Source organism: Arvicola amphibius, chromosome 1 (genome assembly GCF_903992535.2).
Source record: "Arvicola amphibius chromosome 1, mArvAmp1.2, whole genome shotgun sequence".
Classification (NCBI taxonomy): Eukaryota; Metazoa; Chordata; class Mammalia; order Rodentia; family Cricetidae; genus Arvicola; species Arvicola amphibius.
The window spans coordinates 94,875,004-94,891,117 of NC_052047.1; the positions used below are offsets into that span (position 1 = coordinate 94,875,004).

Consider the following 16,114-nt stretch of genomic DNA (forward strand, 5'->3'; position numbering starts at 1 on the left):
AGACACTTCCTGTCTAAGCTGCCTCTCGCCAGGCATGGGAGAGCCCTGGGCCTCAGTTTCTTCCTACCAAGCACAGTGTCAGCATAGCTGGTGTCTCCCTGGGCTTACTAGATCTTGCCAGCTCTCTCCCTGAGATTTCTACAGATTTAGACACCTGCTGGCTGGGTTGTAAATTCCAAGAAGTGAATTGCCACTTTCCCTCAGTCCTGGCTGCTAGGCCTTGCTTGATGAATTCAGATCTGTTGAGATAGGGTCCTATTTAGTCTTGGCTGGCTGAGAACTCAGAGGTCCTCCTGCCTCTGCCTCCAAAGTGCTGAATGGGATTAAAGGGGCAGCTATGAAATCTAGCTGTTTTTTCTTTGTTTTTCTGGTTTATGATAGCCTGTAGCCTGGGTTGACTTCAGAGTCCCCATGTAAAGAAAGATGACCTTCAACTCCTGCTTCTACTGTGTCACCTCCTGTGTGCTGGGGTGACAGGTTCTCACCATGCCTGGTTTATGTGGTTTTGGGGATGGAACTCAGGACTTCATGCTTGCTAGGCAAGCATTGAACCCAGCATGCCTCCAGCTCTGGAGTGTGGAGGTGATGGGGGGCTACACCCATCTGCCCAGGAACTATCTGAGAGTCATGGGTAGTAACTGAACCCTAACGGAGTTATTTATCTATCTGCCTTTCCCTGCCACCACCACCACCATGACCACCACCACGACCACCACCACGACCACCACCACCACCTCCACCACCACCACCACCACCACAACCACGCTGTCCTCTGCGACTGAGCCGTGAATGGCTGTGTGGGAACATTGTAAACAAAGGTGGTAATGCCCAATCCAAGAACAGGTAGTTGCGAGCACCCCTGAAGGGGTTAAGGGGAAAGTTTCATGATTTTCTGTAAACCACTCGGTTTTCCTGGCCTCTTGGGGCACAGGGCTGGCTGGGAGTTAGAACAAACCTGGCTTGTCTTTTAGCTGGGATTGCGACATCCTTTCTGTGGAAGGCAGAAAGGGAGGAGGGAGGAGGGAGGAGGGAGGAGGGGAGGTAGATTAGCTTGCCTCCAAAACTTTTGAAACTGGATCTCCAAGTGCTCCCCCTTACTTCTGCTTCTGCCTCTGCCCAGGCACTTGCTTTCTTGGTTTTGTTCCTATTTAACACATATTTTAAAAATTGCATCTTAAAAATATTTATGATTGCATATACTCAGGCGTGTGTGCGGAGGTCGGAGGACACTTGTGGGTGTCCCTTCTCTCCTTCCACTGTTATGTATCTCTGGGATGGAACTCAGGTGGCCAGGCTTGTGTCCACCCCACCCCTCACCCCGGGCTTTTCCCTGGTTCCATTGTTTTACTCCAGCCTGAAATACAAGGGTTTTGTGATTTACCACTGGTGGCTTCTTTCAGGCTACTGGATTTGGTTTGTCCTCTGTGGAGGTGTGTGACCTGCAGACCTGAATACAAAGGATTCGCCCCGTTCGGGGCGCTGTGTGTGTGTGTGTGAGGTCAGTTCTCAACGTGGGGGTTCACTGTCATTCCCGCTTCTGGTGGGGGGGGATGTGGGAAAGGTCCAATCTCTGGGATGTCGCTGCACAACAGCATTTAGTGCTGGGAGGTAACCAGGAAGCCTAGATTGGACCAGGGCCCACTGGGAGGGAGGAGGTCTGGGAGGAGAGAGAAGGGGAATTCTTGACTCCCGTGACTGTCCTCTAGGGAAATAAGAACTTGTGTCAGAACATCAGGAGGGGGAGAGTGGGCCTCCTGAGCCAGTGTGGAGGGGAGCATGTGCAGGCATTCTCAGGGAGTGGGGCCACAAACCCATCATTCTGGCTTCAAGACTGCATAAGATCTGTGCAAAATATTTGGCTAAAAAAATAATTGCACTTGCGCGCACGCACACACGAACATTAAACAAGTAGAGCCATGCCAGGTGAGGTGGCGCATGCCTGCTATTCTAGCACTTAAACTGAGGAAGGAGCATTGCCATTTGAGACCAACCTGGGTGCATAGCAGGACCTGGAAAGGTGGCTCAGGGGGTACAAATCTAGTGACTTTGCCATGTTGGCATCCTCTTATAACTCCAGCAGAGACAGGGATTCCCTGTGTCCTGGGCAAGCTGGCTTGCTGGACCAGAGGGAGCCATTGAGCTCCGGGTTCTGTGAGAGACCTTGGTAAGTAAACACAAGTGCAGAGTGACAGGCAGAGACACGCACGCACACATGCACACACACACACACACACACACACACACTGGAGAGTACAAGTGCAGAGTGACAGGCAGAGACACGCACGCACACATGTGCACACACACACACACACACACACACACACACTGGAGAGTACAAGTGCAGAGTGACAGGACAGGCAGAGACACTGGGCCTAGACACGCACGCACACATGTGCACACACACACACACATACACACTGGAGAGTAGTATCAGGCATGGTGGTATGTGCCTGCCATTCTTCTTGAGAAGCTGAGGCAGGAGGACTGCCAGAAGTTCCGAGTCATCCTGGGCTACATGGTGAGACCTTGTCTCAAAACTCCAAATGAGTCAGAAGTGGTGGAGCAGGCCTGCCTTGTCAGTACCTGGGAGATCAGGAATTCAAGGTCATCCTTGGCTACAGAGAGAGTATATGGCCAGCCTGGGCTACATGAGATACTGCCTAAAAACTAAAATAATTCAAATAAAATGTTTTTGAGCAAACATAGCTAAAAAGCTGAGAGAAATGCCTGGCGTGGTGGTCCACACATTCAGGGAGGCAGAAGAAGGCAGATCTCTGTGAGCCAGCCTGGGCTACAGAGAGAGCCCCTGTCCCAAACTACAGAATGAGGGAGCTGCAGACTCCTATCAGTGCTGAGCTCTGGTGTCAGGAGAGAATGAAAGAAAGGGGTGGATTTGATTACTTGGTGGCAGACCCCTCAATTCTGACTGATGGGTGTGATTACCCCTGTGCTCCCCTCCCCCCTTCCTGCACAGGATTCTCTCCATGCTTGGAAGCCCAGGTTACTGGAATTCCTGTCCAGCTAGCACTCAGGCCGGGTGACCTCTCTTTCTACCCTGTAACTCATTAACTCTCAGGGACCTTGACCCCTGTACCATCTATAAGGCTGTGACAACAGCTTCTTTCCTGAGCTCTCTGTGGTGCTTGCAGTACCCCAGATGGCACAAAAAGGACAGGGGCGGGGTCAGAGTCCAGCCACTGGGAACCCCCCACATCCCGCCTCTGCAGGTCTAAGCCTGGTCTCCAGAGACAGTGAACCACACCTTGCAGACAGAACCCTCAGGTAGGTGCCTTATACCCTGCTTCCTCCTCTCTCTTCCCTCCCCTCCCTCCTCTCTCTTCCCCTTTGGATTTGTTTTGTATTGTTTACACATTCTCACCGCACAAACCAGGTTTTCTGAAGCTCACATCCTGCTGGCACCTGAGGCACTGCGAGGACAGGTGTGAATGCTATGTATAGCGCTTCACCTCCCTGCCCTCCGCTCCAGCTTACCTCGTTCCATTTATTATTTTTATTTTGTGTGCTTTGGTGTTTTGCCTGTGTATGTATCTGTGAGGGTGTTAGAACCCCTGGAACAGGAGTTACAGTCTTGAGCCACCATGTGGGTGCTGGGAACTAAACCCTGTGCCGTCTGGAAGAGCAGCCAGTGCTCTTAACTACCGAGCCATCTCTCCTGCCCAGGATTTTTTTGTTTGTTCTGTTTTGTATTTTGAGACAAGGTTTCTCTGTGTAGTCCTGGCTGTCCTAGAACTCACTCTGCTGACCAGGCCGGCCTGGAACTCTAGAGAACTGGTGGCCTCTGCCTCCCCAGTGCTGAGTGCGGGGTGGGGGGGGGGGGAGGTTTAAAGGCATGCACCACCACGGTGGGCCCAGTTCCCTGTGAGGACGCTGGGACCCACTAGGGTGTCCTCATCGTTTCCACTGTCAGGACACATGCACAAGTGGTGAGCACTAGGGTGTGCCCATCTTTGGAGTGAGAGCATGATCACTGCGTCTACTTCCGCGTGTCCAGCTGCACAGTGCCCTGACGCTCCTCTGATTCTTTCATGGCTCCCGTGGGCCCTGGCACAAAGCCTCACAGTCTGTTTTTAGGACTCTGCCTGCTGCTGCCCTGGTCAGGCTTGGCTCTGCCTCCCACCACCCCCTTCCACACCCTCCTCAGCCTGTAGTGCTTCCGGCTGGCTGGGCTATTTGTTCATCTGGTCTGCAGCTGGTCTCACTTCCTTATTGTGGAAGCTTTAACCAGGGCCCCTGGCCCCTCCTTATTCCCCCACCCCCACTATGGTGTCTGTGCACTCTGAAAGACATTCCTGGATATCCTCACGGGAGGGCAGAGAGAGCCATCTTGAAGAACTAACTGTAAGAGGGTCTCCAAGAGGCTAGGACAAGGTTGGTGCTGGACCCTTAGGGCCATGACTATTCATTTCTACATGAACAGATCTCTTTAGCCCAGGCTAGCCTCAAACCCTAGTACTTTCCTGCTTCAGTTTCCTGAATGTTGGAGTTAGAGGCTTGAGCTGCCACACCCTGCTATTAGTTCTCTCTGTGGCCTAAGGTCACAGGCAGTCATGGGCTGTGTCTGCTGTCCCTTGGGTTTTGAAACAGGGTGTTTTGAGGGCCCGGCTGTGGCCAGGGCCAGGGATCTAGCCCTCCCCACTGCCCTAGTGGGATTATAAGCACACACGCCATCTTCATGGAGGCTTGGGACCTGCACTCAGGTCCCGGAGCAGGAACAGCAAACACTTCGTGTTCCCACAGCTCAGTCACATGCTCGGGCCTGTTTTAAGAGGACACCGGTTCGTCTGCACCTTCCAGACGTCTGTGGCTGGGCCAGTCCCTATGGGAACCTCATCCTGGGTCTGGTGACTTGAAAGACCCTTGAGGGTTGAGGTGGAAGGGGAACTTGGTCACACGTTCCCCAATAGCCAACACAGGGCCCGGCACAGCACTGGCAGACCATCCTCTCCTCACTACGCATTCTGTTTTATCTTTATTTTTATTTGTCTACTGATCGGCCCAAAGTTTCATCCAGAGCAATAGGATGACAGGCGAGTGCCACCCCCTGGACTGAGGATTCCGGATCTGAGATCATAAATGCAGCTTGCCTTAGGCACTCAAAACCCTCAGCATCAAGAAACTCAAGAAATGGAAAAAAAAAAAAAAAAAGAAGAAGAAGACGGGTCCTTATTGTACTGAAAGGCTGAAGAGGACAGGGATGCAGTGTGGGGGAGGGGCATCTTCTTTTGGAAGGCTCCTTGGGGACCCGCATCTTGTGTGCCTTGTTGGCATGAGCCCCTAGGGCTTCCTGCACACTAGGGGACAAGAGTAGGTGTGCAGGGTACAGAAGGACTGAGGGTGGCAGCTGGATGAAAGGAAGTCACAACAGCTCCCGGCCACTGGCTGTCTTGTTGACTTTGGACAGGCCTTCCCGAAATCCAGAGTCCGTCATCCTGGGAGAGGCACACAGCAGAAGCAGGGTCTGGCAGCTGAAGGGACCATCCCAGCCTTCCATCCCCAACCAGACCTAGCCCCCATAGTCAGCATGTCAGTGTTAACCCTGCTGTCAAATCAGCCTGGTTCCTACCACTCCAGAGTGACCTGGGTCCGGCCCAGCTGGCCTCTGAGGGTCTCCCGGGCCTAGGTGACAGCTCCTACCACTCCAGAGTGACCCGGTCCAGCCTAGCTGGCCTCTGAGGGTCTTCTGGGCCTAGGTGAGAGCTCCTACCACTCCAGATTGACCCGGTCCAGCATAGCTGGCCTCTGAGGTCTCCCGGGCCTAGGTGACAACTCCTACCACTGCAGAGTGACCCGGTCCAGCCTAGCTGGCCTCTGAGGTCTCCTGGGCCTAGGTGACAGCTCCTACCACTCCAGAGTGACCTGGGTCCGGCCCAGCTGGCCTCTGAGGTCTCCCGGGCCTAGGTGACAGCTCCTACCACTCCAGAGTGACCTGGTCCAGGCCAGCTGGCCTCTGAGGTCTCCCGGGCCTAGGTGACAACTCCTACCACTCCAGAGTGACCCGGTCCAGCCTAGCTGGCCTCTGAGGTCTCCTGGGCCTAGGTGACAGCTCCTACCACTCCAGAGTGACCCGGTCCAGGCCAGCTGGCCTCTGAGGGTCTTCCGGGCCTAGGTGACAGCTCCTACCACTCCAGAGTGACCCGGTCCAGCATAGCTGGCCTCTGAGGTCTCCTGGGCCTAGGTGACAGAGCCCATCATTTCCTACCTGAGCTCCAGTCCGCCTAGAGTGACTCCAGACCTGCCAACCCTCTAGGTTACGCGCCATGTGGACCACCTGCCCTTCACCTCCTCAGTACATCCCAGAGGCCATCTCCAAGCACCACGCAGACCAGCTTTAAGGCTACCCACACCCCACCTTTAGTTCTTTTTGGCCCCATACACCCACGATCCTGCCTAGCCACAGCCCCAGAAGCAGCCTAGGTCTAACCCCACCCCCGCCCACCCCATAGCTGCTCACACTTGCTCCATCTGGACATCTTCCTCATCCTCTTGAGGCAGCTGCAAGTAAGGGTTGTCCCCAGCTGGCTGGAACTTGTAGCCGGTAAGCACGAAGAAGGCCAGTGTGGAACTCTCCACCAAGAGCTAGGAGCCAGGGCATAGGATCAGGGGGATTCCCTGGCCACCCACACTCCTGACCCACCCCCTACTGGGGACCCTGCTCTGCTCCGCTCACCTGGTACAGCCACTGCCACTGGAAGGGCACAGCCACACGCAGCAGGATGGCGATGATGCGGGTGAAGTAGATATAGCAGATGACCTGGGGACATGTGGGTCATGGGGGTCAGGGCCAGAGGGCCGCGGGGAGAGTCAGGCCTGGGGAAGGACGGGACTCCTACCATGACGTAGTAATGTCGGAATAGCTTCAGCTTGGCCAGGTTCACTGCCACTGTGGAGGGCACAGAATGGGGGTCGGGGAGTCACTGAAAGTGGTAGGAGGGGAGGGCAACAGAGGAGGTGACAGGGCTGGGGGGCAGTTCCAAGGCTATGGGATGAACCGTAGAAAGAGCAACTGGCAAAGGGGAGAGAGGAGTGATTTGAAAACACAGCCATGAAGACACGGGGCCCTGGCACCTGGTGTCAGAGAGAATACAGGGCTGGAAAAAACCTTGAGGAGGGGCCTCACCCTTCCCATCAGTGCCAGATGCGTCCTGCAGATGCCGGATGGACCTGGAGAAGGAGGAAGAATGTGACCCCAACCCAGTAAACAAGATTCTTCTGTGGTGTAGTGGGGGGGGGGCTCGGCGGGGCTGAGGAGCAGGGCCGGCTCCTCACCACACGACTGGGAAGAGGATGGCACCGCAGCAGATGAGATCCACCAGGAACAAGATCTCCTTCCAGAGTCCATAGTCACTGGCACCCTCCTCACGGGACTCGATGACAATGTATGCAACATTAGCCAGGACCTGTGGGGTTAGCAGAATACCACCTGCTTTTATTCCCATCCTTTTGCTCCTGTCCACTGAAAATGAACTGCCAATCCTCTACCACCATGGACTTCCCTCCCCGTACCCCACCCCAGCATCCCTCCCCGAACCCCACCCCAGCATCCCTCCCCATACTCCACCCCAGCATCCCTCCCTGAACCCCACCCCAGCATCCCTCCCCGTACTCCACCACAGCATCCCCCCCGAACCCCACCCCAGCATCCCTCCCCATACACCACCCCAGCATCCCTCCCTGTACCCCCCAGCATCCCTCCCCATACACCACCCCAGCATCCCTCCCCGTACACCACCCCAGCATCCCTCCCCGTACTCCACCCCAGCATCCCTCCCCGTACCCCACCCCAGCATCCCTCCCTGTACCCCACCCCAGCATCCCTCCCCATACCCCACCCCAGCATCCCTCCCCGTACCTCCCCAGCATCCCTCCCTGTACCTCACCCCAGCATCCCTCCCAATACACCACCCCAGCATCCCTCCCCGTACCCCACCCCAGCATCCCTCCCCGTACCCCACCCCAGCATCCCTCCCCATACACCACCCCAGCATCCCTCCCCGTACACCACCCCAGCATCCCTCCCCGTACACTACTCCAGCATCCCTCCCCGTACCCCACCCCAGCATCCACCCCAGCATCCCTCCCTGCATCAATCCTTAGCATTCCTTTCTGAATCTCTCCCTATGTCTCCACTCTCTCCTGAGGAACCCACACACATACCTGCAGGGGGATCACAATTCCAAAAATCTTCTTCTCCTTGTCGGACAGCATATACTTCACAAAGGCCCAGCCTGAGCCGATCAAGGCAATAGTGATGAAAAGAAGGGCACCTTTCAACCTGGGGAGCCAGGGTGGGGGAGGTCTGATGATGAGGTGGGGCCCAGCCCCCTCCGCCTGCCTCCCCCACCTGTGTACAGAGCCGGGTGACTCACAGGTGCGTGATATAGTGCATGACGGCGAGGCCTTCGATGGGGTGGCCTTGGCTGTTGATGAAATAGTAGTTGATCTAGAGGCGGACGGAGGACAGGGAGTCAGAGAGGATGATGGGGTGGAGGGCAGCTCAGGGGCAGAAGTGTGGGATGGACGGGTGACTGGGGAGGGAAATGAAGACCGCCAGTCACCATGGATCCCCTCCACCATGGGGGGGGTCACAGCTGGTGGGGGATGGTTAGAGGATATTGTGGACACTCAGCGCTGGACCAGCGGATGGTCCTGGAGGGTAGGCGGTGAGAGCTGAGCTGAGACACAGGGCGCGCAGGCGGACAGATGTCCCATCTCACCATCCCACCCTTGTGCCGCCACTGGGCCCTGGTTGCTCACGCTGTGGAAAAGCAGGGAGACACTCTTGGTGAACGCCAGGGCTGCCATGAGCCAGTGGATCTTAAAGACATTGTATCTGCCGGAGGGGGAATGGGCAGGGAGAGCACCATTGAGATCAGGATGTGAGGCCCTCAGAGGTGGGGCAGGTAGGGTGGGGAGGGCGGGAAGGCGCTTTACGTATTCTTGCAGAGTACGGACACCCAGAAGATGCCAGCAGCCAGGAAGCAGGCAGACATCGTCAGGTAGAGCTTGAAGAGGGGCATTTCTGCCGCTGACAGGAAGCCTTCCGGATTCTTCTCTCGGATCATCACCTGCAAGTGGGGAGGCAGGTGGCCTGGCCCTTGTGGCTCTAGCTCTGGGTTTCCGGAGAGTTCCAGTCTCTGGCTCATCCACTTGCCAGCTGGAGCCTTAGTTGGTCCTATCTCTCAAATGGGTACATAGCCATACTCCAGAAGCAATAGAGGACCAACACCCAGGGAGGTCCCAGTCTTTGTACAAAGTGGCAAGCATTTGCACAGGGCCTGCCACATTTCCAGAAGACTGGGGAAGGCTGGATGATGTAAACCAGGGACACAGAGGTGTTACATGGTGTTGGTGAGGGGCCACCCAGGAGAAAAACCGACTCATAGTATCCAATACAGCCTACCCATGTTGTGACTGGATCATGTAGGCCAGTGGTTCTCGGCCTTCCTGATGCTGCGACCCTTTTAATATAGCTCCTCATGTTGTGGTGACTCCCAACCAAAGAACTGTCTTGTTGCTACTTGTTAACAGTAATTCTGTAATTTTGTTACTCTTCTGAACTGTACTATAAATATCTGATACGCAGGATATTTGATATGCGGCCCCCAAAGGGTCGAGACTCAGAAGCTGAGCACCACTGATCTAGGGCATACTGTATGATTCTGTTTATGTGTGTGTGTATGTGTGCATCAAGGACCACACGTGAAGGCAGGAAGGAACAAACTCCTGCAACCTGCCCTCCGACCTCCCCATGCTCTGCACACACACTCACATCGAAAATACACGTAAACTGCAGGTTGTTCGTGACACGGCTAGGGAAGGTGCTTGCCTTGCAATCGTGAGGAGCTGAGATCCCCAGAACCCACATTAAAAAATCCTAGCATGGCAGTGCAGACAGGAAGATCCCTGTGGTCAGTCAGAGACCCCGTCTCTAAAATCAAGGTGAGTTGGCGCACACCTTTACTTGCAGCACCAGGCAGAGGCAGGCGCACCTCTGTCGAGGCCAGCCTGGTCTACACAGTGAGTTCTAGGCCAGCGTGAGCTACAAAGTGAGACCCTGTCTCGAAACAAGAAAGCAAATGTGGAGATGGCCAGGATCCCGAGGAACACTGCTGGGAGCTGACTATGACTTCCTGTGCACACCACACAAGCTTCCCTGCAAATGTGAATGAACACACACACACACACACACACACACACGTTCTGTACACACCTGAAATAGACACACCTTTGTCTTCCCTTAAATACTTGTGATCAGAGGACAGCTGAAGACCCTAGCATGCATGGCTCGCCAAAGCCCAACAGAGGACTTTAGGAAGTTTATCCAGGAGCTGGCAAGATGGCTCAGTAGGTGAAGAAGCTTGCGGCCAGGGTAGATGACTGGAGTTTGATCCCTGGAGCCCACAGGTGGGAGAACTGACTCCTAAGACCTCCACACATGTGCTGTGCTGCATGACCCCCGCCCCCTGTAAGCACAGGATGGAGACAACGCCAGTCAGGTGGGTGGGGCACCTGTCCCTGGACACTCACGGTGAGGTCGAATGGGTGCTCCTTGCCAGGAACGGAGTTGTGACAGTTATGGAAGTTGAGGCTGTACTGGCCTTCCTCAGCCCTGGAGCCGATCACCACGTGGAACTGGTCGCAGGGAGGGGGGTCTCAGGAGGGTCCTCCAGCAGAGGCAGGGCTCAGGGAGGTGGGGACATGTGGCGAGGCAGGTACTCACGCTGAAGTTGTAGGAGTCATTCAGGTGGCCCAGCCCCAACACCAGCTCAGTCTCCTTCCCACCGGGGTCCTGCGTGGGCGGATGCCTCCGTGGCTGGCCCTCTGTTGAGTGTCCATGCACCCCTGGGGTAGTTTTCTCTCCTGAAACATGGGGTGCTCCAGGCTCTGCCTGATCTTCCTTGACTGCAGAGGTCTCTGTAGGGGATGGGTAAGCAACTGTCAAAAGACAGACAGGCAGAAAATTGGGGTGCATCCAGGGCAGCTAGCTCTGCCCAGCCTCCCGGACTTACCACTGCTCCCCTTAGGGGTGTCCACTGGCTCTGACTTCAGGAGACTTGACTGGGCAGGGGTGTCAGAGAGGAGACCGGGGGAAATGAGCAACTTCTTCTGCTCTCCAAATTTTAGGACTTTGACCCTTGGGGGAGGGAGAATAGGGAAAGGGGATGGTGAAGTCTTTGGCCAGGTACACCACATATGTGGATGCCCTCCTGAAGCGGTTGGAGAATCACCACATCTTAGCATCTGGCCACCACCCATTGGCTGTCTGTAATAGCAGCTATCAGTCTACTGGGAAGGGCAGACAACATGGCCTGGTGTGTGGGCAAAAGGCCTGTGATCCAAGGTGCTTGACAGGCAGAGGCAGTTCAATGTCAGCCTGGATTACAGAGTGAGTTCAAGGCCCAAACGGGTAAAATGTATTGAGACCCTGTCTTAAAACAAAAAGTGCAAAGAGGGTTGGAGTCATGGCTCAGGGGTGAAGTCTCCCCACAAGAATCCATCAGTGAGGGGCTGGGGGCGTGGTCAGGGTGGAGTCCCGCCTAGAATCACCCCACTGAGGGGCTGGAGGCGGGGTCAGGGTTATAGCACTTGCCTACTGTAAGGCAGTAGGTTCAATATCCAGTAGCATGCGTGTGGGTACACACATACAGACACAAACACATGATGTGCCATGTAGCAAAGAGACTAGCTTTCTCCCTAGGGCTGGGGATCTTTTTTTGGGCGGGTCCTCTGTCGCCACTCACTTTAGGTCCTGGATATTAATGAGGAAAAGGACCAGGAAGTTGCTGCTGTTTCTCTCCAGAGGACATCCGTGCAAGTTCCGGCTCTGGGGAGTGGACAGAGAGGACCTGGGTTACAACTGCCCGTGGGTCTAGCATAGTTCAGTGTGTTATCCATTCACCCAGGGCTGTAGTCTTTACAGGAAGAAGACAGGCCCTCCACACCATGTTAGTTCCCTAATCCCCTCTGATGCTCTCCACTCACCGAGTAGGAGTGAACGCTACCAGATCGAACCCGACTCAGGCTGAACCCCACCTGATGGAAGGAGAAAACAGTGAGGGGCTTCCAAAACACCCTCTGCAGCAGAAGGGACGCAACCTCGTTCTGCTCTGCTTTGAGAGCGGTGCTCGCAGGCAGCCCTGGCAGGTAGGGCTGGTGTCCAGGTTGCTGTGAGACTCGCATCGATCTCCGATTGCCTCAGCGTGTACCGCCACCCCTGGCTCCTCTCGCTGGTACTCAACACCCACCATGTGCCAGATGCTCAATGACCTGCCCCTCCCCTGACTGCCAATGCTCATGCAGAGCGCACTTCCTCTGCGAGAGTTTTCACAGCCTGATTGGTTTACCCACCTACAACGTCAACGGTGCTGGGCAGGGTAGAGCATGCAATGTCATGGGCTATGGAGACTGAGGCAGGAGGGGCTTGATTTTTAGGAGAACCTGGACGACATGAGACCCCGTCTCAAAGCAAACTGCCAAAACAAGGCTGCCTGGGCACAGTGGTGCACACCTTTAATCCCAGCACTTGGCAGGTGGATCTCTGTGAGTTCGAGGCCATTCTGGTCTACATAGTGAGTTCCAGGACAGCCAGAGCTACATAGTGAGACCCTGTCTCAACCACACACCCCTCCCTCCACCGAAAACAAGAAAGAAAAAAAATAAGGCTACTATTAACCGGGCATCCATATTGCACCCCTTCTATCAAGGGGACACTAGTGAAGGGGGGGGGATGTATGTGCAAAAGCCAGAGGCTGGGGAGGACCAGAGAGAAACAATGTCTCCTGGACACTGCTGCTGCTGAACTCCCAGCAGCTCCGGCTGTCTGCACTGGATCAAACCAGTCATCATTTCAGCGTGCAGGGAAGGGGGGTACTTGAACCCTGACACCTGGCTGAGAAGCTATGGACAGCTGATGGACGCTGGGGGAGGGACAGCCAGTTTTCTTTAAGGGTATGGCCCTGGATAAAAATGAAAAAAAAAATGTCTGGGTGATCTCTGAGCCTGTGGCCAGCTTGGTCTACATAGTGAGATTATGGCTTTAAAAACCAAAAGACATGGAATTGGGAGGAGTCCCGGAGAGGAGTAGGGGGTATGGTCAAAATACATTATGTATACATGTATAAAGTGTTATGCTACAAAGGGGCTGAGGTGGGGTGGGAGTAGCTCAGTAGCAGAGCACCTGTGGGGATCTCCCAGTGTGGGGCTGGGTAACTAGATCCTCCTGCCTCAGCCAGCAGGGACACCAAGGAGACTCGATCCAACATCCAGACTGCATGAGACACTGTATTCATACCCAAGTGACAGGTGGGGAAACTGAGGCTCAAGAAGGCTATGGGACTTGCCATAGATCCCATGGGTGAGGGACAGGGCGAAGGCAGGATTCCAGAACTTGTGTACTGAACCCTCCCATAAGCCTTCTCACCTTTGATGACTTCTCTTCTGTCTCCTGGAGGCCCAGGCGAAGCAGGCTCAGTTCCACTTCTAGAGACCCGTTGGTGTAGAATCCGAAGCTGTTCAGTTGGATGTCAGCTCTCTTCTCCCCCTTCAGGAAACCAGAGAGACCGTGGCAGAAAGGGCACTTTCTCCACCAGTTCCCAAGAGCCTCTGGACATCTTTTATTCAGGGCACAATCATGTGAGAAGGGCTTTCCGGGTGCAGGGTAGTGGCGGTGATGGTGATATTTCTCTGCTTCTGTCCCTCCCAGGCAGCTACAGGGTGTGTTTGAGTGTCCAGTAGCTGAAACCCTGACACCCCCATGAAAGGCCTCATATTGATGTGCACTACCCCGAGAGTGAGTTACACATGCTGATGTGATCAGTTTCGACTTCACAGCATACTTTTCGATTCTATCTGGGCTAAAATTTTAAAGTAGTTTCCCCAACCGCCTATTGAAGTTAACTCCAGGAAGATGCTACCACGTACCCCCTCTTCCCAGGAGGTCCTATGGTTGTTACCTAGGGACCCCCGGAATTTAAAGGGCCAGGAGGAGTCAGGGGTCCCGGGAGATGGAGTCCCGCCCCCTAAACAAGGCTAATCTATTGCGAGCACCGGGTGGGGGTGCCCGGGACGAGACCACTCACGGCCTGCAGTGGGGGGTGCGAAAGCTCTGTTTAAAGGAGCTAGTGGGGAGTAGGGCGAGGCCAAGCCTAAGAGGCTCACTGTGAGCGCCAGCCGGTGGATGCGACCTGAGCAGCCGCTCAGCATCAGCACCAGCAACGACAAGCGTCCCCATCCGCACTGCGCGGGGCTCCCACCGTCGAGCCCCCTCCTCTCGCTCACTGCCATCTCCGGGGCTACGATTGCCCCACGACACCGCCTCTGACGCCTGATAAGATCCACCCACCTTTCAGCCAATCATCGCACGATGTGGCCGGGTCAACCAATTACCAACTGAGACTTTTTTGATGGACAGAAGGCCTTCCAAATGGGCGTGCTTAGTCCTTCCAGCCCCTATTTCATTCTCTCCAATCCCTAGACAGATCGCTCCGGATGCAATTTGATGAACAGGACGACTCACCAATGATCTAGGAACTCATATCCGTTCCTTAAAGCGGAATTCCTTCTTCAACTCTTAACGGCCCAAGACTACATTACCCAGAACCCAGAGAAAGCAGATTCAGGCAACAAGGCACGCAAAACTACATTTCCCAGTATGCCCAGGGACGCACTTTCGTCCTCCTCATTCCCCACCACACCCCCACCCCCAACCAAAGGTGGCACTCGGCCAGAAGTAGAGCGTTTGGTAAACATAAGCATCTGTTGAGGCTTGCCCTGTTCCAACTTTCCTGGGCCACTGAGAAGCCTAAAATTCTTGACCCTATACTGACCTCTGATCCCGGGTCCACTGTAGGTCCCACCTGCAAGACTCCGCCCCAGGCTTAACCCCCTTGTAGAAGCTGAGTCCTAACTTCAAACTGAAACCCTGACCGCTCTCCATTCCGATCCTAGGCACCTCATCCCATTTTACACACCGAGTCCTCATCATCTACTGAGCCCCCAAATCTGGAAGAGTCCCAGCTTCTGGACCCCAGTTGTAAAGTCTTTAACTCTTAACTAAATTGCTGACTCTGGCGCTAAACTTCCCATCTCAGTTTGATACCTTATTCCCGTCGGGCCTCTGACTCCTCTTCCTCCCACCTCCCCCACCCCCCCCACCTGGTTTTGCATCTGGGAATTTAGCCCTTAAGCAGCCAGCAGGTGGGGCTAAGGTTCACCAGAGCCTCATTTCCAGCCGGGCTCCAGAGCTTTTTTTTCTCAGAAGTCCGGACTGCCCTTCTCTTCCAGCTGAAGGACTAGGGGATGTTTTGAGATTTCTGCAGCATAGCAGAGAAAGCACCTATGGCCCGGGAGAGTGGGGGTGGGAGCCACCAGGGCCTCTTCCCTTTCATCTGGGAGCCTCAAGGGGAATTACAAGGTGTGAAAGTACTTTTATGGTTGGGAGGACCCGAACTTCTGAGCCTCAGGGCCCTAGAGTCTAAGCTGGCGGGAGGGGGCACTCCATGGGAATCCCGTGCGCAGTACTGATTGGGCCTCAGTGAATGAGGCTGGGAAATGGGCAGTCATGTGCAAGGGCGAGCTGGTGTGTGTGTGTGTGTGTGTGTGTGTGTAGTACAGAACTGGGGCTCCAAGGGCAGCCTGTCCTCAGTTTCTTAGAGGAGGCTCTGGCGGGAAAAAAGGGAAGTCAGGTTGCGGTGGGGGTGTGCGCTAATGGACCTGGCCTTGGCTGGAGGTGCGTCCTGGGCTGGATCGAAATCATCCCATCTGCTCTGTGGCCGGAGGGAACCAGACCATTAGTGGGACGAAATGGAGATTTCTGGAGCCTAGCTGGTCCCGCAAAAGCCTAGTGACCGACCGCAGGTTTTCCCTGCCATGGAGTGGGGGAGAAGTGGGAAAGACTCCTTAGGTTTGGGGTTTTGGTATTTTGATCCTTTATAAGAAATGCGAAGTTAAACGGAAAGGATGAATAGTTTGGGATGGCAGAGGAGAGTAATGGGGGTACAGGTTGGAAAATAAATCAAGGCGTCCTTTAAGGAGGCCCAAGGCCCTTTAAGGGAGGGCGCGGCATCCGTCGAGCTACGCCTCATTGGGCTCCGCC

At 54.9% G+C, this 16,114-nt stretch overlaps 1 protein-coding gene and 1 long non-coding RNA gene across 4 annotated transcripts; one reads left to right on the forward strand and one right to left on the reverse strand.

Moving 5' to 3' along the window:
• Positions 1-2,420: 2,420 nt before the first annotated feature.
• LOC119803142 lies at positions 2,421-15,097 on the forward strand. The gene is made up of 2 exons (XR_005283559.2): positions 2,421-3,282; positions 13,724-15,097. It is a non-coding gene; the product is annotated as an uncharacterized LOC119803142 (long non-coding RNA).
• Gpr108 (G protein-coupled receptor 108) lies at positions 5,152-14,357 on the reverse strand. Of its 3 annotated transcripts, XM_038314342.1 has the most exons (17): positions 14,179-14,357; positions 13,442-13,561; positions 12,004-12,054; positions 11,763-11,845; positions 11,031-11,155; positions 10,742-10,935; positions 10,549-10,653; positions 8,953-9,086; positions 8,776-8,851; positions 8,388-8,461; positions 8,176-8,293; positions 7,288-7,418; positions 7,139-7,182; positions 6,852-6,901; positions 6,689-6,772; positions 6,473-6,597; positions 5,218-5,450 (listed from the first exon to the last, which is right to left on the reverse strand). In XM_038314342.1, the coding sequence occupies exons 1-17, from the start codon at positions 14,302-14,304 to the stop codon at positions 5,378-5,380; spliced, it is 1,713 nt and encodes a 570-aa protein (XP_038170270.1). In that variant the 5' UTR covers positions 14,305-14,357; the 3' UTR covers positions 5,218-5,377. The 3 variants fall into 3 exon arrangements, with proteins under 3 accessions (XP_038170284.1, XP_038170275.1, XP_038170270.1); XM_038314356.1 differs by lacking the exon at positions 14,179-14,357 and having other exon boundaries at positions 5,152-5,450; positions 6,475-6,597; positions 13,442-13,865; XM_038314347.1 differs by lacking the exons at positions 13,442-13,561; positions 14,179-14,357 and having other exon boundaries at positions 5,152-5,450; positions 6,475-6,597; positions 12,004-12,365.
• Positions 15,098-16,114: the final 1,017 nt, after the last annotated feature.

Coding starts and splice junctions, on each gene's coding strand:
- Gpr108 (XM_038314342.1), bottom strand. CDS start 14,304: ATGGCAGTGAGCGAGAGGAGGGGGCTCGACGGTGGGAGCCCCGCGCAG. Junction 11,846..12,003: donor GTAGCGTTCACTCCTACTCG/GTGAGTGGAGAG, acceptor TCCACTCCCCAG/AGCCGGAACTTGCACGGATG. Junction 9,087..10,548: donor AGCACCCATTCGACCTCACC/GTGAGTGTCCAG, acceptor CCCCACTTGCAG/GTGATGATCCGAGAGAAGAA.